The 26,076-nt window shown below is 40.8% G+C and overlaps 1 protein-coding gene across 2 annotated transcripts in view; it reads right to left on the bottom strand.

Moving 5' to 3' along the window:
* LOC111587678 (cadherin-7) overlaps positions 1-26,076 on the bottom strand; it is a 177,015-nt gene that overhangs the window by 105,657 nt on the left and 45,282 nt on the right. The window contains exons 1-2 of one of the 2 annotated variants that reach the window (XM_023297738.3): positions 20,375-20,637; positions 15,046-15,643 (exon numbers count right to left, since the gene is read on the bottom strand). In XM_023297738.3, the coding sequence (XP_023153506.2) occupies positions 15,046-15,282 (237 nt within the window). In that variant the 5' untranslated portion in view covers positions 15,283-15,643; positions 20,375-20,637. Of the gene's footprint in view, positions 1-15,045; positions 15,644-20,374; positions 20,638-26,076 lie in introns of those variants that run through there. The other variant, XM_035942691.2, reaches the window with a different exon arrangement.

Here is a 26,076-nt window from a genome sequence, read left to right on the forward strand (position 1 = left end):
CATAGCCCAATCCATCTCTGAATCATCCCATAGTCTTTGCATAGCCTTAGCCCCTCGGCATAATTTAACACTGTCAGACTATGAACTCATCTCCACCATGGAAAATGAATGGGCCGGCTTCCAAGAAGAGGATATCTTCGCAGAAATCCCTCAAACTTTTGTGGAGCTGCGGAAATTAACAGAATTTCAAACTGTGTGCGTCAAAATGATCTAAAAGAAGGAAACTGAACTGACATGGAATGAAATTTGGCCTCCAAAGAGGGCAAATCATTCAGTTGTTTACATTGTTCAGAAGGCAGAAGCTATTTCCAGCATAAGGCCGACGTCATTTTGACTGAAAATAAACTTTAATGCTGTATAGGTACCTCTGAAACTCTCAGAAATGTAGTCATTTTTTGTTGATGCTACTATGGAAAGGTTAATTTTAATGGAGGAATTACGTTTGTAGAGAAAGAATAAAGATTCAAAATGAAAAGGGGATCACAGACAGGCCGTGCCATTGAAAAGAAAATTCAAATGGCATGTTCAAATTCCACATAATATCCTTGGTTTTATGGGCATTAAAAAACATCTTTAAAAAAAAGAAGAAGAAAAAGATAAAAACAGCAAAGATAAATTACCTCGAAACATCATCTGCACCAGCCAAGATCCACTTATCCCTGTTGTCCCTGAAATTGAATGAGTGCTTTGGGGTAGGAGAATGAAAAGAAACAGAATTGATTCAGCCACCAGCGCTTTTCAATACAGTTATTGTGGTTATGGTTTTATGAATTAGCCTTGGGCTCCCAAAGTCTGATCCTAACTGCATCAAATTTCCAAAATAAGTCGTGTGGAGTCAGTAATGAGAGAGGTTAGTTTTGTTCACTGAAGCGTCTGGGTTCTGAATCTAGCAATTATGCTTTTACTGCCATGCTCGCACCTCAGATGAGGAGAGAGAGACGCAAAGGTCAACCCTTTCATTCTCATTATTTATTAGATCATTTGGTCATGAAGTTGAGGCTTTGAATGAAATACCTTTGAGCAAAGTGATGCAACTTAGTTTCCCTGAGTTCCACATTCCTGATCAGGTGTACTTTCGCTCTAATAGGGGCATGGTTTGAATTTCACCAGTCATTCGGTCCAAAATTTTGGTTTATGCTTAATTATCTCAACAAATTCAGGACGGATTATAATGGAATTCTGTACTTAGATTCATGGTTCCCAGAGGATGGTCCTAATGGCTTTAGTAATCCCCTAGCTGTTCAAACAGCATCACAAGCTAGGCAAAGTTTTAGCTTATCCTGAGAAGTATATCCACATCTTCAAAATCAAATGGAACAAATTTTGGCACATATATTCATAGTTCCAAGATGATGATCCTAATAAGTTAATCTGCCTTTTTTATCTAGAAACCAGGAGGTCTGTTTTTGATGTGGGCAGGAAAAGTGTCAACAACTGTCATTTGGATTCTCATGACCCTTGGTGCACATGTTAACATTCTCCTTAGGATGAATCACCATGAGGTCAAACCTTTAATGCATCCCAAACTTCAATCTATGGACCAGTATCTGCAAAACTAAAAGCATTCCCATTAGACTCCACTGTAATTTGAGTTCAATAGCAAATGTCAGCAGTTTAAAAAGCTAAATTAAGATGGGGGATATGGGGAGCACTATACCTGCTAAACATCAAAATGTCAGCATTGCCACTGAGGGCCTGTTAGCTTGCTAATGTTAGTATCTAACTTAAAGCAGCACTATGACTAAGTACAGCCCATTTACATCCCATCTACACCTGAAAATATCATGCAATCGTCATCTGGACATCACGTGTAAATATATAGATTTGCGGGTATAAATGCGTGTTATTCAAGGTGGGATCGGGCAGACTACATCTGGATGCGGTGTGGCTTGCACTGTGATTGCATCTCAGTCAGCTGTAAATGCAATCAGTACAGCGTGACCGCATTTTTCACCCAGTCAAGTTGAAAGGTCACCCAACTCCCCCTTCTTCCATCTAAGCTTAAGCTGCCTGGCGAAAGCGACAAGGAGCTGTTGCAAGACTTCCTTGGCCAAAAAAAAAAAAAACATGATTTCAAAATACTATACCACTGCTAGCTCCACTTAATCTTGCAAGTGAGCTCCAATCACAATGCAGACAGAGTAATGTATCCATCCCAGGTTAAGTCAAGGTGATACCTGGACCTTAATCTTGTTATTCAAAAGAAAAACCTGCAGAGGAGAGAGTGTGTGTGTTTTACCAAAAGTACGATTCAATCTGCCCAGATGAATAAATCAGTTCTCCACTAGCACATGATTGATAGTGCAGCCCCATTACCGGGCAAGAATGAAAGCTTTAATTAAAAGCTGAAATTTGACATTCTGTGATGCAATTAGTGACTATGTGCAATTAAATAAGAAAGACTAATGAATTCAACACAGAGATTCAAATGCGAAACGAAGATAGAAATCATAATTAATGTACTTCCCTCCATTGCAACCAGCTTCACTATTTCTCCTCTATCTGTGGGCATTCAAAACAGAAAAACAAAGTATGTTTTATCTCTGTGCTCTATTGCTGCCAAGTGCATTTTTTACACAATGAACCGCTGACAGGATGTTGGGCTGCGACCAACATGATCTGCAAATGATAAAATGCGCCTTGAAGAGCAAAGGTACAGAGGCACCATTGTGAATCACCAACATTAGTCCGACGACTGGCTCATACAATACCCTAATTGCCTCGTGTTACTATGCACAGATTCTTCTCCACAGAGCAATGAGCTGTTGCACGCTGCATTGCTATTCAAGTCACAAAACATTAGCTGAGCATGGAAAGTTTAAGAGAAGTCCGATTCGACCGGATTATTAAGAAAAACTCACCGAGTGTGACATGACTTGCTATGAAGCTTTTGAAGCCGCTACCTGATTTAGTTAACTACACCCTGTGTGATATGTATAAATGAACAGCACTGATATGGAAATAAGCACGCCGCACTTGTCATTGACTTTCAACACGGCTCAAAGCGAAGTTTGTTTGTCATGCTTTCAGGGCGGATGCCAGGAAAGAAAGCTGTAGTAGAAAAGGCTATACGAAGAGCTTTTCCAGTACATGTAGGTCATTTCTCCTCCCTGTGGAAATATAGTCTGTTTTAGGATTAGGGGCTATGATTCATTATGACTGCATTTAATTACAGCAGGAGGTGGCCAATGCATCCCTGGTTTTAGCATATTAGGGTCCCTTCATCCATTGGATGGGAAATGTCTAGAGGAGAGTGTGGGGGTTGGGTTGGATAAAATGAGTGTATGTGTGTGTGGATGGAGGAGGAGGAAGGCTTCAAGTTACTTTGGCAGAGCTGCAATTTCAACACAAACGCATGCACACACACACACACACACACATAAAAGCAGATTACTGAGAGTAATCAAGTTAAGGTGAGAAAGTCGGATAACTCGTTTATGCATTTCCCTCAACCCTTCCCAAGAAGAAAAAAAACCCTCATCTGACGTCAAGAGAATTCCTACCACCGAGATGAATCAAAACCTTAAATAATAGTTTATTATAGCTCATAATTGCTGCCAACAGGAGATGTCTGATGGACCTTCACAGCTTTGTCACATGTGCTCAAGGTCCCATTCATCTGGACATTGATCTTGACATGTTTTTTTTTAATCCGTCATTCCTCATGGGCTACTTTCATGTGTTGTTCTGTTGGCTTATGCATAGTAATTGCGTGTGGATTTGGTGTCAGATCAGCGACTGGCTAAGTCCTGACAGCACTTTCTGCTCAGCAGCCTCTCTTTCGTCATCTCTGCCACATAAAGCCGAGTATCCCCTCGGTCCATGAGCATGCAGCGAATACTGCTGCCTTTCCTGATCACACACCTTTGTGAAGCAGGACTCTCCCTTATGTCTGCCACCAAAATAGTAAAAGATGTAGGAAAAACCACTCCGTGGGGATTTACGCTCATAATGACAGATGAGTGATGAAATAATTATGAAACTAAAAAGAGGCCTAAATTTCAGACTTAATGTGGAAGTTTTTCTTTTCTCTTGTGATATTTGTCATCAGAGGCAGCAGAAGTTTAATGACAAACACATGATGGATGGCGATACTGTTCTGTACAGACATTCATGGCTCCCAGAGGTTGGATCTTCGTGACTTTAGGAATCCTCTAGCTGTTTATATAGTAGCATCAGCAGCTCAAAGTTTTTAAATTATTCTGTGAAACATCGCATTCTTCCCAATGGACTTGCACTAATTTAGATTTAAATATTCATTGTTCCCAGAAGATGAATCCTAATAACCGTGAGGATTCCCTGACTTTTAATCTAGAAAGAAAAAAAAATTATCATTTTCATTTTGCAGGGAAATGTGTCCTCAACTGAAAAAACTTCCCGTTCACAATCAGTGTTCCCCTCCTCTGTACATTCTATTTACTGTGTACAGGGTTATTATAATTAACTAAACTGTTTGTGGCAACACACCTTCATTAACTAAAACTAACAAACTAGAAAGCAGTTTACCATTAAGACACCACTTGACTCCACACTACTATGTGCTCAGCTGTGATGCGTACTCTGCTACATGTACTGCAGACAGTGCTGTGTATTGTAAAGAATAGAGTCAGAGCTGCTCTGCTTGACAAGCTGTGTGGTAACACTATTTCAAAATTCTCCCAAGCATCTTTTTTTGGTTTCTTATCATACATATATGCCAATCTGTGTAGTAAATCTAAACTAAGTATTTTAAACCAACAAAATCTAAACTGAAATGAAAAACACCCCTGTGGAAACTAAACTGAACTGAAAGCAACAACTACAAACAAAACAAAAATAAAAACTAATAAAAAAAAGACAAAACTGATAGCTCTGAGTGTACATTAGCAAATATCAACATACTAAAGAGCTAAAGTAAGAATATGGAGAAGATCAGTGTTGGTTTTGAGTAAAATAAGCATTGAGTGCAATGAAATCTAATTTCATTGAGACATTCATGGTCCTTTCTGGGTGAATTACAATACTTCTGGTTCATTGCGAGAACAACATTTTAATCTTCTGAACACTTGCCAAACAAGCCACTTTCCCGTTAGCCACAGCTGTGCTGTGTGTTTACTGCTTATTAGCATATATTAGCAGGCTAACAAGCTTAACTAAGATGGTCATAACAGTAAACAACAAGTAGCTACACCAGTTGCACAATATATTGTTTGCACTGACATGAGCATTATGACACTAAGCTCAGAGCACTGCTGCCAGTACAGCTGCAGACTTTTTGTTGCGTTTGAGTGGATATGGTGAAACTTAAAGGAGCCCTATTACACATAATCCAGTTTTTCATTGTTTTTGTAATTACTTCTCCCTAGTGTGCCTAGAGACATACAACATATGAAATAAAGGCCATCTCCTCATTTCTTTGGTGTCTCTAAAGATGACGAAATGTGTCTCCGAACAAGTTGTTCAGATTTGCAGCATACTGTGATGTCACAACAGGATAAGCCCCGCTCCCTGACTGGCTCCTCCCCTTGTGGGCTCCTGATTTAAAGCTACAGGCACTGAAACTGTCTGGAGCAAGGTTCATACCAGAGCTATCATCAGCATGGCAGAATGAATTATCTTTGCAGTATTTTGAGCTGAAACATTAAATCTACCTTCTTGGGACATATGGGTCTTACTATAACATGTTAAACAGCAGTATAATATCGGACCTTTAGAGGCAGATGGACATATCATATATTACTTTCATCCATTTGGATTTCTCTTGCCAAATATTTACCCCAAACTCATTGCAACTTATAGTTATTCAGCTTGGTTTATAGGTTATTGTGATAATAAACAATACCAATAATCAGCCATATGCCAACTTTTTACAAGTATGTAATAAAATTGTTTAGGAAATTATCATTTCAGCCCAGACTTTCCAATTAGCTGAGCAAATCCTCGATCTTTACAAACCCCCTGTGGTCTAAGTATCCCTAGTGGCATTCCTAGAGTGATACTTTCCAACACGACGTTAGGCCTATTTGCAGCAGCTCCCATAAACCCAAACAAGGTTACAGCGTATGCAACAATGTAATTGGCTTTCTCCTTCAGAAATCTAGCTGTGTTAACCAGATTATTTGTCTCCCCCTTAACCTGAAAGAGGAAACCTGTTTTCTCACTCAGACGGATGTTTCTGAAATTTGAAAGCTTCCAAAAGTGGCAAACAATCAAATTACCGCAGAGCTTGTTCGAATCAAATCCAATGGAGTTTTGATAGACTTCAAAGCTGAGGTCCCATAAGCAACAGTGGGTAACACATAATGAATTAATCTCAAAACACACTTGACAGAATGAGCAACTCCCTTAAGGTATTCTGGAGTAAAGGTGACACAGCAGAGTTGGTGGAAACTCATTTCTCTGTAATTACACTTTAAGGAAACATTTGTGATATGTCTCTTGTCTAGAGGCATATCAGGCTGGATGAAAACCAATTCCAGATACACTGAGACGAAGCTGCTTTCATTTCATACAGATATTCATGTGAAATGCAATTAGTCAGTCCATGAAAAACGAGCACCCTTCTATAACGCCTCATTACATTTCGAGGAGAATAGTCTAGTAGCCTTTTCAACCAATCTGGCCAACATCACTCCCTTGTTTTTGTCATATCACACGTCTATTTGCTGCTTTCCAGCTGGTTGAATGGATTTTTACATCTCACAAAAGCAAAATGCTCTCCAAAGCCTTCCATTTAAACTCCACAAAACCTTCTCTGAGAAACAAGTGGTGGAAATTTAACCAACTTGTTAGCAATAGATGTATGTGCTTGAGCCTCAGCATGCTTATTTTATTCATTGAAGAGGGAGAAACGCTTGATACCGCCATTATACCGAATGCAAGAGTATCCAGGCCACCCATTATCCACTTTGTAGAGGGAAAAATAGAGAGATCTGAAAACTTAACTTTTGTGTGTATTCATAGTACATCTATACTCTCAGCACAAGCGGAGGACCTCTCTTGAATAATTCAAGATCAGACCTGTTGGGGATGTTGAAAATTCAATACATCAGCACTTCAGGAAACTTCAGCAGCACCCCACATATTCAGACACAAAAAAGAGCACATAAAAGAAGATACAAACAGAAAAGAGAAAACAAACTACACAACAACTTCAAACTATTTCACAGCTCCCTCTGCCCACCACATCCCTTAATATTTAATTGAGTTACAATATTACTTGCAATAACAAAGTGTATTTATCTTGTGAAGCACATTCAAATGGCAAAATGATGCACCTCTGTTTTACCGAGGCATCAACCATAAATCTGAAGAGCATAGCTGAGGGGACAGTGAGTAAATCCAAACTCTAAATAATAAGCGAAGTTGAAGCTTCTGTAATAAGTGCAAACACCGGCTATGAGTGTTAAATCAACGGACAGGGCCAACACCACTTTGTCAAAGTGTCTCTGATCGCTTTGTCTCTTGACTTGGGCTTGTCTTAATTCATAAACACGCCATAAACTAGTTTAAAACGTCGGGCCGCCACTCATTTTACGCACTGCATCTGGAGGACAACATTTTAATTTGACAGATTTATCAAATTTATTCGTTCGAGGGACACGGAGCGAGAGAGTCTCAAAGCAGCAAATTCTCACAACAGGAGTCGAGTGAAGACAGACAGTTTGCAACAATCTCCAAGAAATATCTGCATACTGTTAGACTCATGGTTTAATAAAATGTTATCAAACCAGTACCTATGTCCAGTGATTACTAGATTTGTCCCTGTCATGCTAAAGACATTAATGCAGGTTCACAGCAGACACTTTAAGCATCCTTACATCATCACTGTTAGCAAAAGTTGAAGAGCTATCAGAGATTTTTTTGCACTCTGAGTTATCTGTAATATAAAAGGAATGTATTCAGCCTCTGACTGACAAAAAACCAGCAGCAGCAATATGGAAAATGCTTCAACAACTGAAGCTTGACATGACACACGAGCAAAAAAGGGATCAAGTCAGACGGGAATGTGTGTGGCGATCACTGGTGTTTGATTCTCTGCAGGTCTGATCCGTGTCAGTCAAGCTTATCTATTCAGAGCATACAGTAATCCAGTAAATCAGTAATATATCTATGGTACAAGTCTGTAGAGGGACCATTATTTTTCCAATAATGGCAACACCTGTGGGAACTTGAAGAAATGTCGAAATTCAACACTATTTTTTTGTTTGTTTCTTCTAGATTTATGATTACATCACAACTTTGTCATACTGCATAAAATACATTTTTGAGGTCTCTCTACCTCCAGACATGTTTCCATAGAGGTGCAGGACTTTATATTGCAGTGAAAAATGAGCCGACAGTCAGTAGAAATATACCAGGAACAAAGAAAACCCAGAAACTGCGTCAGATTCAAAGGGTAAACGCAATTATTTCTTGTTTAGCTAAACTTACACACCCTCTTCATGTGAAATGTTTAACGTCTTTGTGAAAAAGTCTCTCTCCAGGTGTTGATTTAACCCCCCAAAACTCACCTTTACATACAAAGTTAAACATTATGAAGTATTTTCCATGAAAATAATCCCTTATTGGCTTTAAATGGCTTAAATGTAGCTTTCTCTTCCCACTTATCGCAGCTCGAGCACACCAGCTCAACCCCAGCTCTGCTCGACTATAAACTACTCCATGCTACATAATGGCAAGTTCTAAAGATGGAGTAAATCAGGTGTACATGTCCAAACCTAAAACCATTTGCTAAGAAAAATAACGATACGGAAAAACCCAACAGTGCAAGGTGACAGGATCGGTTCTTTAAGTTTCTTACATACAAAATGCTCCAAGTCTAAATCCATGTTTCCAACACCGTCATTGGTACGCTGTAGTTTCGAGGAGGAAATGCTCAGTTCTGGTGTTGACTGCTTGTTTTGCACATGATGTTACTTCAAGCACATTAAAACCACTACACAGGCAAGTTAACAAAGTAAAAAAAAACATGATTTTGACCAGAGGGGGTCTTTAAAGTTTAATCACACTTGCTGTCATTCATCTACTTTTTTATTTAGGTAAATACACTTTTTCTTTTGCCATAACAGGTCCAGTCAACTTCCCAGACTCTCCCCTGGTTACCAAGCAACTGCTCAGAGCCAAGACATAGGCCAGCACATAACCCTCCATCCGTTTGTCATTTAGACACTTCAGCTTTTGCACCCATAAACAAACGCGACATGAGATGCTAATTAGTGAGCTTTCGAGGTGCTGGCAGGTGGATTTTGTTTCCTTGCTACCATGCTAGCCGTTTCACTCTGTTTTTCAGTCTTTATGCTAAGCAAAGCTAATCTTCTGCAGCTTCATTTAACAGACACACATCAGAGTGGTATCGATCTCCCCATCTAACCCTCCTCGAGAAAGCAAATAAGAGAATAAAATGTTGAACCTCTGCTTAATCCAATCACAAGTTTGCAGAAATCTCATGCGAAAGCCTTTGTTGCCGTTCACAAACACTTTTTGTTTGGTTTAACCCTCTGAACCTCAAGTAGTATCTGGGTTTTTTAAGCTCTTGTCTCATTTTTAGTTACTGTGGGCTCATTTTTCACTGTAATATAAAGTCCTTCACCTATGTGGAAACGGTGTGACCATGGCTAGATGTAGAGAGACTTCACAAAAGCTTTTTGTGCAAGTTATGATGCCACATATCATAAAAAAAAGAAAAGCAAAACTATGTTGCACTATGTCAACACAATCTGCAGCTCAGCCAAGTTTAGCTGAAAAGTCTCTGAATTTTTGTCACATGACTGTTGATTGCAGCTGAGTCAATAATGGCTTCTTGGTTGTGCAGCGGAGCACAGAATTCTTTTGTTTTTATAGCATGTGGTTACTGCCAACACTTTATTTTGGCAAATTCTTAAATGAGACAAGTAGAAGAGAGTGATTTTTGGTGAAATATCACAATTTTAATCTTTCATTTGGTTAAATTTCCCGGTGAAACCGCTAGTCACACATCAGCAGCATCAAAACGTTACAGATCCAACAGTTACTGCTGTTTTTAAAGTTTGTGGTTGTGATAAACACTGTAATTTAGGTGATTTGTTTAACAAAAACATGCCTTTTAAAACCGACAGCAGGTTTTGGAGAGTTAAATGTCAAAATATCTTGTTTGCTATTGTTTACATGCTAGGATGATTTCTGCCTTGCTGCTTGCATAATAAACACTGATCTGTGGTCAGAGTGCATGAAAGTCAACACTGTTTACTGAAAAATACGTACAATATCATGAAATATCAAATAAAACTGAGATGATGGAGCTATTAGTGGATTTTTATTTGTAGCCCAGGAAATGGCCTGACCCTATTAGTTGGGTATTGAACGGAGGAAAACATTCTCTGTCGACGCCTGTTTTGATCTTGAATCGGTCTCTGTTGAAGCTGCGCTGCCTTGACTTTGTCTTGACCTCCTTCTGGACTTGAACTTCACTGGACTCGGTCTAAAAATTGCCCCGCCGATGTCGGCTCCAGCCTTATTTGTGAAAGAGAAGTGTAAACAATGCTCCTTTCTCCTGTCTTCTCCCCTACCCCGCCGATAACTACCCTCTTGTCTCGTTTGTGCTTCTGTTTTTATCCCCTTTGATTCCCTGGCTCAGATAAAGGCTTTCCCACCATCCCAGAGGCCCCCAGGATGCCTCATGAACTCCCCCACTATGAGCTCTCGTCCCTGGGTATGTATGATGTCCCCCCCCTCCTCTGTCAGCTCGAATCACCCCCCTCTCCGGCTCAACATGCTGCTCTCGCCGCTCCCCAGCTGCGCCGATGTGTTTGCGGCACCAGCGAGCGAGAGTAGATGCTATTGAGACTGACCTTTGCAGTAGCACCCTGCGCTCTATGATTCTAACCCATTTGACAGTGAACGTCACATAGAATGCTAATGAAGTAGCCTGCACAGTAACATGTTGTGCTTGCGCCGGTGTAATTATCTCTGGAAGTATCCCTGCTGCCCTTGATGCATATTGTTTGATTATTAAACTGAATTACTGTCAATTACAATGCCAGGTTCTCGCTACTGGGTCACTCATGATGCATAAAAATAACATTTAAAGGCTGGCGCTTTGCACTTGTTGCACAGAAATCAAGGAAACTCCCAGTTAGCTGAATGTCGCTCATACATAAGAGCTGCTTCCATCAGGAGATGCTTTCCAGCTTCTTGCTCTTCTTTTATTTGCACTGGAAGACGTCCTTTGGTGAGTATAGCAGGAGAGCCCTGGCTAATGCCGCCTGATTGCAGCTTGAATTATAAAGTGAAATAAGTCCATCCATAACTCGGATGGTTAGTCAGACTGCCAATTTTGAAGACATCTCTATAAATAAAGTGAGATTCAGCATAAGGGCTGTGTCTCTGTGTTTGCGCTCTGACTCAAAGGCTGCAAATTCTCTCCAGTCACTTGAACAGACATGAGGTGAAAAAATAAGCACTTAGCTTTTTACCAAAGTGTAAAGCAAGGAGAGTTAACAAAACAAAGATCTAACAAAATTGCAGCACTTCCCAACATCGCGTATTCAGCAGCTGCCGCCGACTGGTACGTTTCAACACTTGCAAATATTTCACTCACATGAATACCCCACAGTAAACGTTAATCACATCATGTCTACCAGTAAGTGTCTGCTAAGAGGATGACTTGCTCCGGCGTTTTGGCTTGTTTAAATATGTGCGTCACCAATTTGTGGTGGAGGCCTGTGTAGTTTGAGGTTTCTTTAATGTATGTTTCCACCGGCTTGATGTGACTGCAGCTGATTCCAGGCCAGTACACTTACCCGGGGCTGAGTGCCAAGGCATAATGAGACATTTGGTTGTGAAATTCAGAATCTGACAGAATGCATTAAAGGCAAGCAGACTGCAGATGCAAAGGGAGCAGCCAGACCAAAGTGATGACTTCCCATTTCCTACCGACTGTATCATATTTCCCTTTGCTTCCAGCCAAACAAATGACCAAATTGCACAGCCGCTGTGCCATTGTTTGGACACACAGGCCCCATTGTTTGTCATATTGGATACCCGGATACATCTGACAAAAGCAATTACTGGTCATGTCACTCTGGTATTTTTTGCCTATAACCTGCTGAAAATGTTACAGCTGAGTATGGAGACCTAGCTTCGGCTGCATCAGGTTTTTATTTTTATTTTTTTCAAAGAAGAATTCATTTCCAGGAAGGTCATTTTTTTGACACGGCAGGACCTTCCATGTCGCTCACACTGAGTCACGAGGTCAGGGTGTCCCGCCCCGACTTTTTACAGCGGCAGTGTGCCCTTGTGATAGCAAACAAACACACACTATGTGACAACTATGATCTAAGGGAACAAATAATATGACAGCTTCCCCAGCTCCCGGGCAGCCTGCTCTGCCCGCGGGGACTAAATGAATCTGATCTTTTACAATTCTGAAAGGGGTTAGATTGAGCCGGGCCACGAGGTCAGATGTAAAGATGTAGCCGGGCTGACTTTTTACACGTCTGCTGCCATGTTGTCGTCACCCGAGCCTGGTAGAACGACCACTACAAAGCTACAGGAAAGAAAAAAGCTAAAAGATCAATCAATGCATTTATGGAAAAAATAAGAAGGCAACCTCTTAGAAAAAGGGCCTCGCAAATGAGTTTGTGTATATTCCATGTGGATAAGCAGATCTCTACACATCTATGAATAAGTAATCAGCCTGTTCATGTCCTTTGGGATTTACTAACAAGAAAAGCAATCAGACACAAGCATGTGTAAAAGAAAAGAAGCACTCGAAATTCCTAACTGGTTCTGGCCTCTTTTTTTTCCACTTTCAAATGGGCAACACAGGGCAAGGACAAAACAACTGAATCACAGAACACAGTACAGATGTTCATGAGCAAAATACTCTCCACAGTAGTCAGACATAACGGATATCTGGGGACGCACAGATCAGACAAGGCAGTCTTTTAGATTACGGTGGACACTTGGACAAGAAACGACCTTTAGCTGAACTCTGGCAGTGTCACAAATATGCTTATTTTGATTTAGATGCCTTCCTCCCACATCCCTCTGGCAAAAACAAGAGAGGAGAACAATAGGACAGTCAAATGTATCCTAATTCCAGCTGGAGACGCTAATCCAGTTCAGAGACAGCAAGGAAATGGGCTTGTGAGAGCAGACCCAGCAAATACATGCAGATGAGAATGATTATCCCGCAGATGAGCGGAAAGATGAAAACTAATTTAATAATAAGACCAGAAAATTCTCCAAGATAACAGGGATCTAGAGACCAATCCGAGACCCATCTGGCTCGCACCGCACAGGCGAGAGCCCCTTTTCCAGCAGGAGCTGTCCGTTTATACTGTGGTGCTGAAAGCTGGCGCACACTGTGGTTGAAACTGCAAACCAAGTGTTTGATTCAAACAAAAAAAAAAATAGGTGCAGATCATAACTACATTTAGATTACACTGCAGTTCGGAGATACTTGTAATTGTATTTTACTGGAATGTTGCTTTATATTTCTGCTGCTCCACATTTCAGCAGAAATACTGTAGGTTTTATAGTATTTATTGGGCAGCTGTAGCTACTAGTTACTTCCATTCTAGTGCATTTTGAGGTATTTCCACTCGTATATCACTTGACTGTTTCAATTATATGCTGGCTTGTGTTTCTGCTCCCCTACATTTAACACACATTTTTTCAAATTCAGTGAATATTTCTCAATCCGCTAGGTGTCTTTTCTGTTTATGTGCTCAGTCCTGGCTCTGTAAATGGCAAACAAAGAGGCTCGGACCGATCCAAACATTATTCCACAGGACAGGGGGGGAATGGACAGGGAGGAAAAAAGAGAGAAAAGGAGCAAGAGGGGACAATAAATCTGGCAAATTTCAATATGTTAACTAGCTAAATATCAACAATGTTGCCCCAGAACTACAAATTCCACCTTTAATTATAGGGAAATACTGCAAAAATGTGAACTGTACCACAAAAAAAAGAGACCTTGACCTTATAAATGAAGTATAAATTATAAATAGTCAGTGCTACTACATAATACAACATTCTATAGTGTAGTAAACAACTTTAAAAGCATTTAAAAACATAGCTCATAATGACAATAAAGCCTGCCTTTAATCCTTACACACATTTGAAGTGTCTACTAATGTGAATAACTGTGATTTCTCTCATGAAGCATCCATTACTGGTGTAAAGAAGCCCTACATAGTGTACTATGGCAGTTTTATTACTTGAATCAAGCCTTAAAGCATGTTATAAAGCATTTATTAACTATTTATATACCACTTAAAGAGGCCTGATGTTTCTAAATCTGTTAACAACTACAGTTTAGTGCCTTATAAACAATTAAATGCTTAGAAATGTACATTCTGTAGATGCATTTCACTCTTAAATATAACTTTTACCTGTAATGGAGTATTTTTACACACATATTATCCAGTTTAAATGAGGTATCTATATGATTCTTTCACCGGTGCTATTTACCTGAGGAAATGTGATCCATAATAGAACAGAAACAGCAGCGTTGCCATATCTCATAAAAGCATGATTAGTCACTTTGTCAGCGTACCCTCACGTTAACTATGCCATTTGTGCCTTGCTTTAAATGTCATCGGGAGGGTTTCATACTTATTTACCTGCCAAAACAGGCATTACTTTGATCTATCTGCTTGTACCTTGGCAGAACACCTACTGTACAAAGACACATTTGAGTAATACATACCTTTTCTGGGAGCTGATTACAATGCAAATTACCTTGTCACATCGTGCGACGATCTCTAAACTACAAGTGGGCATTTCTGCGCGCACCATACTTCAATCTGGCTAGATTAAAATGCAGAATGGCTGCGTTTTGTCTTTCCATTTGTTTAACGTTTTATGTAGGACAATGGGAATATGTACAACTGTGTGAAGCGCCGCCGTGTCCCAGATTCTGCAGGTCATTATGGTAAGAGGTTATTGATATGTGTATTGCTGTACAGATGCACGACAAAAAGTGGGTTTGTGCAGATGTGTGTTTTTCATGTTTCGTTTGAAGCCAGAGATAGATTTGATATTGTTGTTTCATTTGCTTCATAACAACACATGGCTTACCTTGCCAACATAGAGTGGTTCGTTCCCTGTGTACTCCTCCAATACGAAGAACTGGTTCCATACCCAGCTGCGTTTGTGCCTGTGCAGGACCTCCCAGGGGTCTGGATCAGAGTGAGGGGACTTCTCCAGATCCCCAGAGCTGGGCTTCAGCCCCCAGCAGCCCCTCTGCCACAGGGGAAACAGGAGCGCCAGGAAAGCCAGGGTTCTGCATATGCCTGAGCAGCACCACCCCATCATTTGGGCCCCTCTCCAAAAAGCGACGAGGCCAGAAGAGGAGCAAAAAAAAAATTAAAAATTTAAAAATTTAAACTCAAAAAGACAGGAGACCTGAAATGTCAAAACCCTCGGGGTTTTATCCGCACAGTCCTGACCCTGTGTTTCACCAGAAAACAAGAGCAGTCGGAGCCTGAAAGGAGAGCATGGGTTGAAACAGAGTCAAGCTCTGCATTTTGCTGTGTTGCTCTTCTTTTTTCACTGATTGCAGACTAAAAGTGGGGTAATTCCCTCCACTTTGGAGCCAGAGAGTTGACATTAAAGCTGGCTAACAGGGTCACCGGTGACCGGGGAGGCTTCAGCACAGGGCCTTTATAATCGGCACCTATCAGAAGAGAGCAAGAGAGAGAGAGAGAGAGAGGAAAAAAGAGAGAGACAAAGACATAGAGGAGAGAAGAGAGAAAGGACCGTCAGCAAAATTGCCTCTGTGACCGCAGTCACTTTAGACAGCAAGTAATGTGCCTGCTGATGCAATGATAATGACATTTTTCACCAATCACAGAGAAATTGGTCAAAAATGAAAAGACAGTGAATACAATCAACATAACGCCCTTCACATACACACTCCCACCTACATGCATGCCAGAGAAAAACTGAGGGGTGAGGTCAAATGTTAATAAGAGTAAGATGGGAGGGAGGGGAAAAAATGACCTGGCTTTCCAATGCATGGAAGCACAGAGATTTCACAGTGAATGAAACAACAGTGGCTGCGTGGAATAACAATCAAACAGCGTTCAGCTGGCTCTCAATTATCTGGACTTTACCTCGCCAAGGTCATTATATTGTCGCATTTTCTTTGTATAAGATCATGGCATAATGGTGGAGGAGGTTCAACGCTAACAAGCCACATGATCTGTGTGGCGAGCTCTCGTCGCCGGGATTAAAAATAAATCTGAGCTGTCAGCATCATGACGGCCCGGGCACTCCTGACCTCTACCACCGTGCAGTCTGTTGCCCCGGCCCCAACACATGCAAGGGGGATCTGTCCGCCTGCCGTCGTCACGCTGTGACAGATCCCCCAAGATGCCAGGGACATGAAGACTTGTCAAAGAGAAGAAAAGCATCAGCTCCTGACAGATAATGTTCTTCATGTCACAACACATCCTGACAGTCCCGAGTAGTCGAGCAATTACATAAACTTCAAAATATTGCTGCTATTATCAGTCCAATCTGACACCTCACAATGACTTTGGTGAATTCCTTCAATAAACATTTGTGAAGGGAACACGGCTCACTGGCAAATTTATGCATCATATCAGGCTGAGTCAGAAGTACCGTTTTAAACTTCAGGAGGTGTTGTGAAAAGCAGACGTTGAGAAAACTGAGTGTTTGACCACACATGTATTTATTTCCTCGCTGACCTCTCTTTCTCTCTCCTCTACGCTGAGTATTGGCAGGGCCCTGGATGAGGAAGGTAATTGCTTTGGCATACAGTGACCTCTTTCTTCCCACACAGATTCTCCACTTCTCATTTTACTTCCTCTCTGCTCCCCCTAGCAAAATAAAAACAGCACAGCACACATCCTGTGGAAGTGATTTGTTGTACTTTGCCGCAGCAAAGTCATTAGCCAGCGCTAATAATTAATACAGAAACAAATCACAACAGGATGACTGTCACCTCGGCAGACACCTAGATGTTTGTGAGAGGCATCCTGAGAGCGAGGTAATTTATTTTTAACCTGCTTGCTTTATGTCGTTTCTGAAAGGATGCAGAAATTTTCAGTGAAGGTGAACACACAAACCACTACAGGGCACAACTTTATCCAAAACAGCCTTAAAGCTACGACAACAGCCTGATCTGACTGTGCTTTTATTATAAACTTGCAGCAACAAAAAAAAAGACACTCAGGCTGCAATGCACAAACACACATTAACACAGAGATTCAAAGTCACTGCCTCTACATGACAATTTAATGGTAGAGGTGGAAAGTAGAGCAGATCTGGCTGCAGGGCAGCACGAGTTGTGAAGGCAGGTTGCAGCGGTGGTATTGTGGGAGAGAAGATCGGCACAGGGTCAGTTTGAGCCAATCGGCCAAAGTTAATGCTTCTCATTTCACTAAACCCTGAACACTAGAAGAGATGGAGAGAGATGCAGACGGGTGATAACGCTAATGTAGTTGTGGGTGCAACAGTGGGTTCAATAAAGCAGATATTGGCTTTTTATTTAATGAGTTTCTGCTGATTTACTGTCTAGTTGATTTTAAATTATTAGGCAATTCATGCAGCGGGGAGAAATCAATGCTTTTTTTTCCCCAATACAGTTAAGTTGTTTATCATTTTAAAAATTAAAGGCATCAAAAGGCAGATTGAAATTTACAGCCCCACTGGCAAACAAAGACGTGGATGTGACAAGAGCGCTTTGTGAGACTACTTTCTAATGAAGGCTTCCATTTCTGCTTCTCGCTGGAGTCAGGTGATTGACAGTAAGCTGAGCGTAACGTAGCGCAGCGGTGGTATGGAAGACAAAAAAACCCAATGAAGTGACAACACGGTGAAGAAAACTTTGCCAACAACCCAAGCAAAAGTGTCATATTTGCTGTGACAGACTATCTCATTTGCTGTAGGAACCAATGGAGCAGAAGGGAGTTAAACAGGCCTAATGTGACCGAGTATAATGACTGCAAGTGGAGAAAATGATGGGAAAAAATGTAAATCCTCAAGAATGGGCACATTTATTTAAAGAAACAAGTGTTTAACTTCAACTTCCAGATGTCAAACTCTTCATTTAGAGTGAGTGTTTGCTTTTTGTTGAATGGGTCATCTTGCCAGAGAGTCTTTTCTTTTTTAGAATGTTTTGGTGCCAAATGCTTCAGTTAGATCTCAACCCTGCAGATAGAAAAAAAGCAAACACTTTTTCTTCTTCTGATCAGTTGAAAATATTCAAAAATAATCACAAAACATCACCATTTGACTGAGTCAGCTCAGCAGTAGCAGTCTCTCAAAAAGTCCACACTGTACTGGCCTTTGGAGCAGCAGACAGGCTCATCGCTGGCCAGTGTCAAAGCGATGACGCCTAAATTAAGTGAAAATGTGAGATAAAGCCGCGAATGTAAAGCCTCCCAGTCATCCCCCGGCTCTGTTTCTCTTACACACAGTGTTCTAATCCCATTTGCCAGTCTCACAACAGGATTACCAGTGCCACAGCGCTCAGTAACCAATCACACGCTTCCTCTGATCCATATTCTCCTCCATCATTGTGAATGTGCAGTGTCTTCACTCCTGAGCCAAAAAAAGACACACTACACAAAGTACTGCGAACTTAAGTTAATCACGGTGTGGGACACTTCATGAAGACAGATTATTCTAACCCAGAAGTATGTTTTTCTTCATTTTTCTAGAAGTTGCCAACATGTCGATACAGGCTTTTCTGTGCATCTTTCTTACATTCGAAGCTCTGGTTGCAATAAGAAAACGGCAGAAATTGAGCAACTTCCATATAAATAGTAATAACATGACATTTCATTGATTTTTCCAAGATCTTCACTCTGTTCGTGTCTTTTCAAGGAAATTGGAGCACGGGGTCATCTGTAGAGCGACAAAACCCGTGGACCTGGTGGGTCTTGGTGTTATCTTCAAGGACATTTGCAGTGCACACATGAAGTAGAGCCTTGCTGATGCAGGAGCTTGAACCTGAGCCCTCTGCTTAAAGGGTGGTCTTCCCGCTCGCTGACTTCTAATATCTCATCTCGCTTTCACTGAATCCACCTTGCAGCCTTCGCCAGTTGATCTGAAGTCGACTGACACTCTGGAATAAGATCTTTACATGTGCATGGACGTCTCAAGTTCATTTTAGAATCCAAATCACTTGCAGAATGAAGCACTGTAAGCAAGTGGATTCATGTTAAGAAAAGCTGATTTGAAAAGTCGCTGTAGTTGATAAAAGTAAATGCTATCTCTGCAAGTATTTCTGGGATTATGCTTTTAAAAAGTTGCTCAGGTGAGACCTCCAGTTCTGCACGTAAAAGCACACAATCATAAATCTTTGTTTCCTTGCAGCTGCGTGATAATATGAGAAGATATTTTCAGACGACCGCTGCCGTGTGCTGCTTCTGTACATGCACAATGGTGACTACATGGCTCACAGGACAGAAACACATGCAGCACAAGCAAAGTCAGACATAATATCATGCATTTGGTTAAAAATAAACCTGCCCTTGCAAGAAATGAACAAATAATGCCCATCTGAATGAGTTTCTTTATTGTACGTTGATCCATAATGTCATTTTTCTTTTTCTTGTCCTTAAACAAGTAGAACATTCAGCCAATTTCTGGGATGGTTCCACTTATTCCCACTGCAGCTATTAGTTTCACGAATTTTCCTCGAAACATCTCAGCCTCAAATGGAGCAGATCTTTTAATTTGAGCAAAGTCTTAATTCCTAATTTGATTGAAAATAGGTTCGGTTTCATGCTGCAGGCGTTTTTTTTTCATTCTCATTTCACATGATTGAAAAGAAAGAAAAAAAGAGGTTCTGCAGTTCTGTACTGAGTGACTCTTTGACATGGAGTCTGCAGTGTAAATCAGCAGGTTCCCTCCTTCTGGTCAGCAATTGTGCACTCATGTGACCCGGTCGCTTTGACCCTCTCTGTTAAGTATCAATCATTGCGCATTAGCTGTCAACACCTGCACAATGTAGGGAAAAAGTTCGCAGGGCGCACCTGTTCCCGGATCGATGGGAGACGTTTTCCCAATAAATAAATCTGAAAAAACTGCTCGCATCATTAGCGCTGATCGATTAGACATCTTCACAACTTCGGGGTGTTTTGGAGGAATAAAGGAAGGCAGATGAGGGCATGATGGGGATCGGAGCTGCACGGCAAAAAAAAAAAAAAAATCGCCGACAGTAAACATCTCTGTGAGCGACCGCCGCAGGAAACCTGTGTCCGTGGAATACTAATTACAGAATAAGCGACGGGACACACAGAAAATTTTTTAAAATGAAAAATAAATGCACAGCATACCTAAGTAGAGCATGGATTAACAGAGACGCAGCGCAGGGATGGGGAGAAAAACACGATTGCAACTGCGCTCTTTAAAATCTATTAGTATTACTCACCCAGAGAAGATGGAATAACTTCACCGCCACCACAGATGGTGTCTGGTGGGAAAAGTTGAGCTTTTTCTGGGGCTTTTTTCCCACACGGAAGGAAAAGCAGATTATGTCAGAATAAGGAAAGTTTTCATGATGAAATTAGTCCTGAAGGGGAAAGAGCGGGGCGGCTGGAGATCGGCTACTGGATCGCGCGTAAAAATGCTCACCCTTGGTAGGGATGTGGCAAGTCTGATTCCCTCTCCTACTTCCTTTCTCTCTCCCTCCCTCTCTCTCTCTCTCCCTTCTATCCTGCGCAGTGCTGCCTCTGTGCAGGGAACCCCAGCTGCAGGGTTTGGGGTATGTATCTATATCTCTTTTTACATCGGCATCATGGGAACGCGCAGCAGAAGCACCGAGGAGAGACGGAACACCCGGACGAGATGGCAAAAAAAACGGATCACATCTGAGCCAAATCCTCGCTGACTGGAGCGAAGGGAGCCTATCGAAAGAAGTTGACTAAAATAAGTTGGCGAGAAGGGAGCCAGGAAACACACGCAGCGTTTTTGGCAGAGGGGATGAAGAGCCGAAATTTCAAACCTGCCAAGTTTTTTGGCAGCAGATGGCATGTGTACTGTTAAATGATTGCCTTGGTGGTGAAAAGGAAATCAATACAAAAATTCTCCACACCTTCCACCAAATGAGAGGAATTGAGCATTACCCCCACTTCACCTTGAGAATTAATTAAATCCTGCACGTTGGACTAAAAGAGCATTTCTCTTTCACTCTTTAAGAGAGAAAAAAAATGCATTTTAGGTCATTTTGTTTTTGCAGCACTTTTGAAAAATATGTTGTTTTAATGCTCACTTTTTTTTTGTGAAGTTACAAATTTGTGCTCCCAGACTTTTGTTTGTCGTCCAATTAGCTGCAAACTGAGCTCCTGTGGTGACAGAAGAAGGCAGCATAAGGCTGGCCTCTCTATAAACTACAGCACCTCTAAGCTCACAGACCTCTGAGACCAACTACTCTTAGTTACATCCCTAATTAGTGGCTGTAAACATGCGATATAATACAGCAGCCTCTACATTCTGGAAGCAGGTGGTTTCTTTCTCCAAGTATATACACCTGTTTTCACATTACATTTCATCTTAAACACAATCCTGGGCATTAGTCATGAGCGGATTACCCCCTTTGTGCTTTTTTTTTTTTTCCTCGATGCTATTTGCATTTTTGGAGACAGAACGCATTACAATAGTGCAGCTCCTTTTTGTCTCCCCTCTCTGCTCTGTCATTTAGAAAAGGGAGCACTGACCCAAACTAATAGAAAGAGCAGCCTCTGTCTGTCATACCTGGAAGAGCAGTTAGCAAAAAAAAGTACACAGGAGGTGAGATATAAGTGGCTGCCGTGGAGAAAGAAGGGGAATTTAAGAAAAGGAACTCAACTTAAAAGGTTGTATGGAGACGGAGTGCGGAGAAAGAGCGCAATAATAGAGGGAGAGGTGAAAGGGAGGAGAAAGGGGGAGGTTTATCGCAGGAGGTGGAGGAGGGGGAGGCAGCGGTTCAGCGGTGAGAGTTATTTAATTGGAGAGTGACATTGGGAGCTTGGCTCGTCAGCTCTTCCCCATCAATCACGCGCGGTCAGGAGATGCCCGAGGTGATGTGGCCCGCATCCCGCTCCCTCCGGATCCCGCGGCCGGCCCCGGCATTTAACCGCCATGCCTCCATTACATCTCCCCCCCGCCCTTCCCCGTCCGCCTCCACCCCCATCAGGATGCTCTGACCTCCCCTCACCTGGCCGATACAGTTATCTGCTCCCCCGTGACACGCCGCTTGATGTGTCTTTTTGTTCGCCGACTAACAAGAAAAACAGTGGAGGGGCTACTGTAGCTGCACTCGGTACATTAATAAAATATCAACTCCAAGGACGAGTCGGGTTTTTTGTTGTTGTTGTTGTTGTTGAACTGTGTAGTATAATGCATCTCTGTGCATGCATTTAGGATTTATTTGAGTAGTTGTTGCTCAAACATGGAATTAAAGATTACCAGCATCAACTATTATTGTAGTCTGACTCACTGGGTGTAGACTTTGGGTATAAGGCTGCCATATTTGCTGTGAATTTTACACAGCTTTTGCAACCTTTTTCTAAGCCAACAATAGCGACTTCTGACCAGTAAACTGCATGCTGAAAATGGCAGATTAGGATCACGCAAAAAGGCTGCTTGATACTTTGGGTGAACTTTCCATTTAAATGACAGTACTCACCGACTAGCATGTAAATATTCCACCAAAACATTTCCCTATGACACTGTTTTCAGGGGGTTAATTAATGTTTGGTTTAAAGCATTATAAAGAAGCCAGAGCACTTTTTTTTCTCCTTCTGTAGCAGAATGATACGAGGTGCAGTCAGACCATTCTACAGTGTTGTGGAGATAGGTCTGACAATGCAAGACTACCTGTCATGTTTCACGTGTTCATTTGAATAGATTTTAAACAGGATGTTATTATCACTATTAGATATACAAACTCATATTATTTTCACACAGCTGAACTATCGATGTTTAAGTTGTTTGGTCCAGTTTACATTAGCTCAGCCACTACATAGACTGCTGCTAATCATTTCTACAACTATTTCATACATTTATCTATTACTTTTAGCGGTCTGTTTTAAACATCTACCCATTTTTACCATGTTTCCAGCACATATAGGTAATGACTAACTGTTTAGGCCTAGCAAACAATTTGCCTATTTATTTTAGCCACTTATATGTGTATCCAGTAAACTGTTTTGACCACATATCTATGAGTCGACGTTTAGTAATTTCAACATGTTATCATTAGCTTTAGTTCACTACTGAAACAGTTTATCCACAACTTTTAGTTAATGATTCAAGTTATGTAGATGTATCTGTTCGAATGTTTGGCTGTTTGTCAACTAATTTTACTTTTAGCATTCCTGTTTCAACTGTTTATGCAACTTTTTTTTAGCCAACTGATTTCATTATTTATCAACCAGACTGCTTTCAGTTTCAAGTTTTTATTCACTTCTTTCAGTTATTAAGATAGCTATTTTAGCAGGATATTCATTAGAATACGTTTGGCTAACAAACCATCTACCTGTTACTTTTAGATAATTTTATTCCTCACATTTACCTCTGACAATTTAGGAGGTGGCCACTACATTTAGGTATTTAGAAGTTATTTTTTATCAAGCTATTGAGCTAAATGCTCAAATTTACTTCTGGCTGATATTTTCAGCTGCATAGCCACTGCTTTTAGCAATGAAAGTTAGTAAAATATGCTATTTCCATTTGCTATACTTAAATGACATGAGGTAGCTAATTGTTTGACCTGTTTATTACTTTTATTTCATGATTTCAAGTATTTACATTGATCTGTTTGAAATGTGCAGATTCTCATCGAATGTTTTTACTTTTTAGCTATGCTGTTTAAACCATTCACAGTATTTATTCTATTTAGCGAGCTATTATTGACTAGTTATCCAGCAGACTGCTTTCAGTTTCAACTGTTCATTCACTCTTGTCAGCTAGCTAGCTATTTTAGCAGTTTATCCTTCAGGATACATATGGCTAATCGACAATTTAGCCATTAATTATTTCAATTACTTTTAATTTCAAATTTCAAACATTTACTTCTAACTGATATTTTCAGCAGCCCAGCCACTGTTTTTAGCAATAAAAGTTATTGAAATATGCTGTTTCCATATGCTATAGTCAAATGACATCCGGTAGCCGACTGTTCGACCAGTTTATTCAATACTGCTAATATTAATAATGTAAATACATACTTTTAGCTAACTATATGAATGATATATTGAGGGGCTTAAGTGGGATTTAGCATGTAGGGGAATCTAAAGATCCAGTGAAGGCATGCAGCAGGAAGAAATGACTCATCTCACAATAACTCCCAGATTGATTTGTACTGTGAGATCTAGTGGACTTGTTTTCTTTGTGAATCAGCTGACTTGTGCTGCTGCTGCTGTGGTTCCGGCCTGCTGGATTTAGAGATTCAGCCAAGTGCATCCTACACTATATTAGCTGATGTTATATGGACTTGTATGGCAGCTTTCAAGTCTTAGCCACAGTACAAGTGTCTAATTGGTGATACTAAAAGCAAAATCAGGCTTAAACTCAGATTGATGACTGCAAACCCCCATGTAACCAAACAGTGACTATTATTAACTGCAAATGAATCTGCGCCAGGTCGAATTAGTTCATTACTCTAAACTTTACCACTGCAAACTATTTTATAGCCCACACTTGTTTAAACTGTCCGATATATACAAAAATGGTTTAATCTGCTGTCAAAGATATTTCACAAAATGAATTAACGAGATGACTCCAGTAACACATCACGTACATATCCACTGTCTGATTAAAATGGTCTAAACTAAATGACATTAGTACTTATAGAGGCTTTACATTTCTGACACTTTGTGAAACATCATGTCTGCTAAGCAGTTCTAATACAACACTCCTCCTCCGCCCTGTCTTTCTTCCATCTTTCCTCATCTTTGAGAGTGAAGTTATCACAGATGAATTACAGACTTTCTGACTTGAAAATACAGCTACAGTGCAGCTGGCAGCAGATAACCAAGTTGCACATAAAACAGCTCGCGTGTTTCGTCGCCTCCGTTTGAAGCTCTGCATTTGAAATTAGCTAAGACTTAAGAAAAAAGCAACTCTGATTATGCTGGCACTCCTCCTATATCTAGCTAGATGCTAAAGATACGTTTATCTACTTCTGCATGATGATTCCCACTCAGGGAGGAGAAGAATAAGCTGTTTTCTATTGAGCAAACTTGCAGGTAGTTTTAGGGCGGCCTGAAGCTTTGCGTTTGTTCCAACCACAAGAACTGCAACCGTAGATCTTATTTCAGGGCTGTTTTCAAGAGAGAGAAAAAAATACTTCTACACCCTAACATCACCACGTATCAAAAATTCAACATATTGACTAACATGACAAACCTCCATTGTTGTATTTCCTACATAGAACTGGAGTTATGCCCAGTAAAACCATGTGTTGTTATTTTGGTGCACACGGGGTTAATGTTGCAGGCAAAGCTGCCAGATCCTTGACTGCAAGGGAAACAAAAAGAGCCGATTAAGAGGCCGCACAGGTAAATGTTCACACTAATGGAAAGTCGCCTTTAGTTTTGGTTTTTATTCCATTAATTTGTGTAATTGTATTGACAACAAATACCATGGCTGGGCTGCCAATGATTGAATCCAATACCTTCGTTGAAAAAAAATGCTTTTCTTTCAAAAATCTGGACATTTCTAAGTGACTCCAAACTTTTGAACGGTAGTGTACATGTAATACTTGGTGTAGCAATTAACTAAACATCCATGCATTAGCTATTAGCAGCTTTATCCTCTAGAGGGTCACTGGGAGCTCAATCATATCCCAGCTGACATTGTTGCACCCTGGACAGGTCACCAGTCCATCACAGGGCCAACTCACAGAGAAAGACAACCATGCATGGCCCCTTTGATCCCTCAGGCCAACTTAAAATCACCCATTAACCCACCATGTAAACCTTTGGACTGCTAATTAAACATTTATTTGTTTTTCAGTTGAAGGCCTTTACGATGTGTCCACCCTTAGGGTTACAACTACACCTAGCTACATACTAGTACTCTAATTGATAATGCAAAATGCATGGATATAGAGGGGTTGATACTCATAACAGTGAATAAAAAAGTAGATGA

This window comes from Amphiprion ocellaris, chromosome 22 (genome assembly GCF_022539595.1).
Source record: "Amphiprion ocellaris isolate individual 3 ecotype Okinawa chromosome 22, ASM2253959v1, whole genome shotgun sequence".
NCBI classification, from domain to species: Eukaryota; Metazoa; Chordata; class Actinopteri; family Pomacentridae; genus Amphiprion; species Amphiprion ocellaris.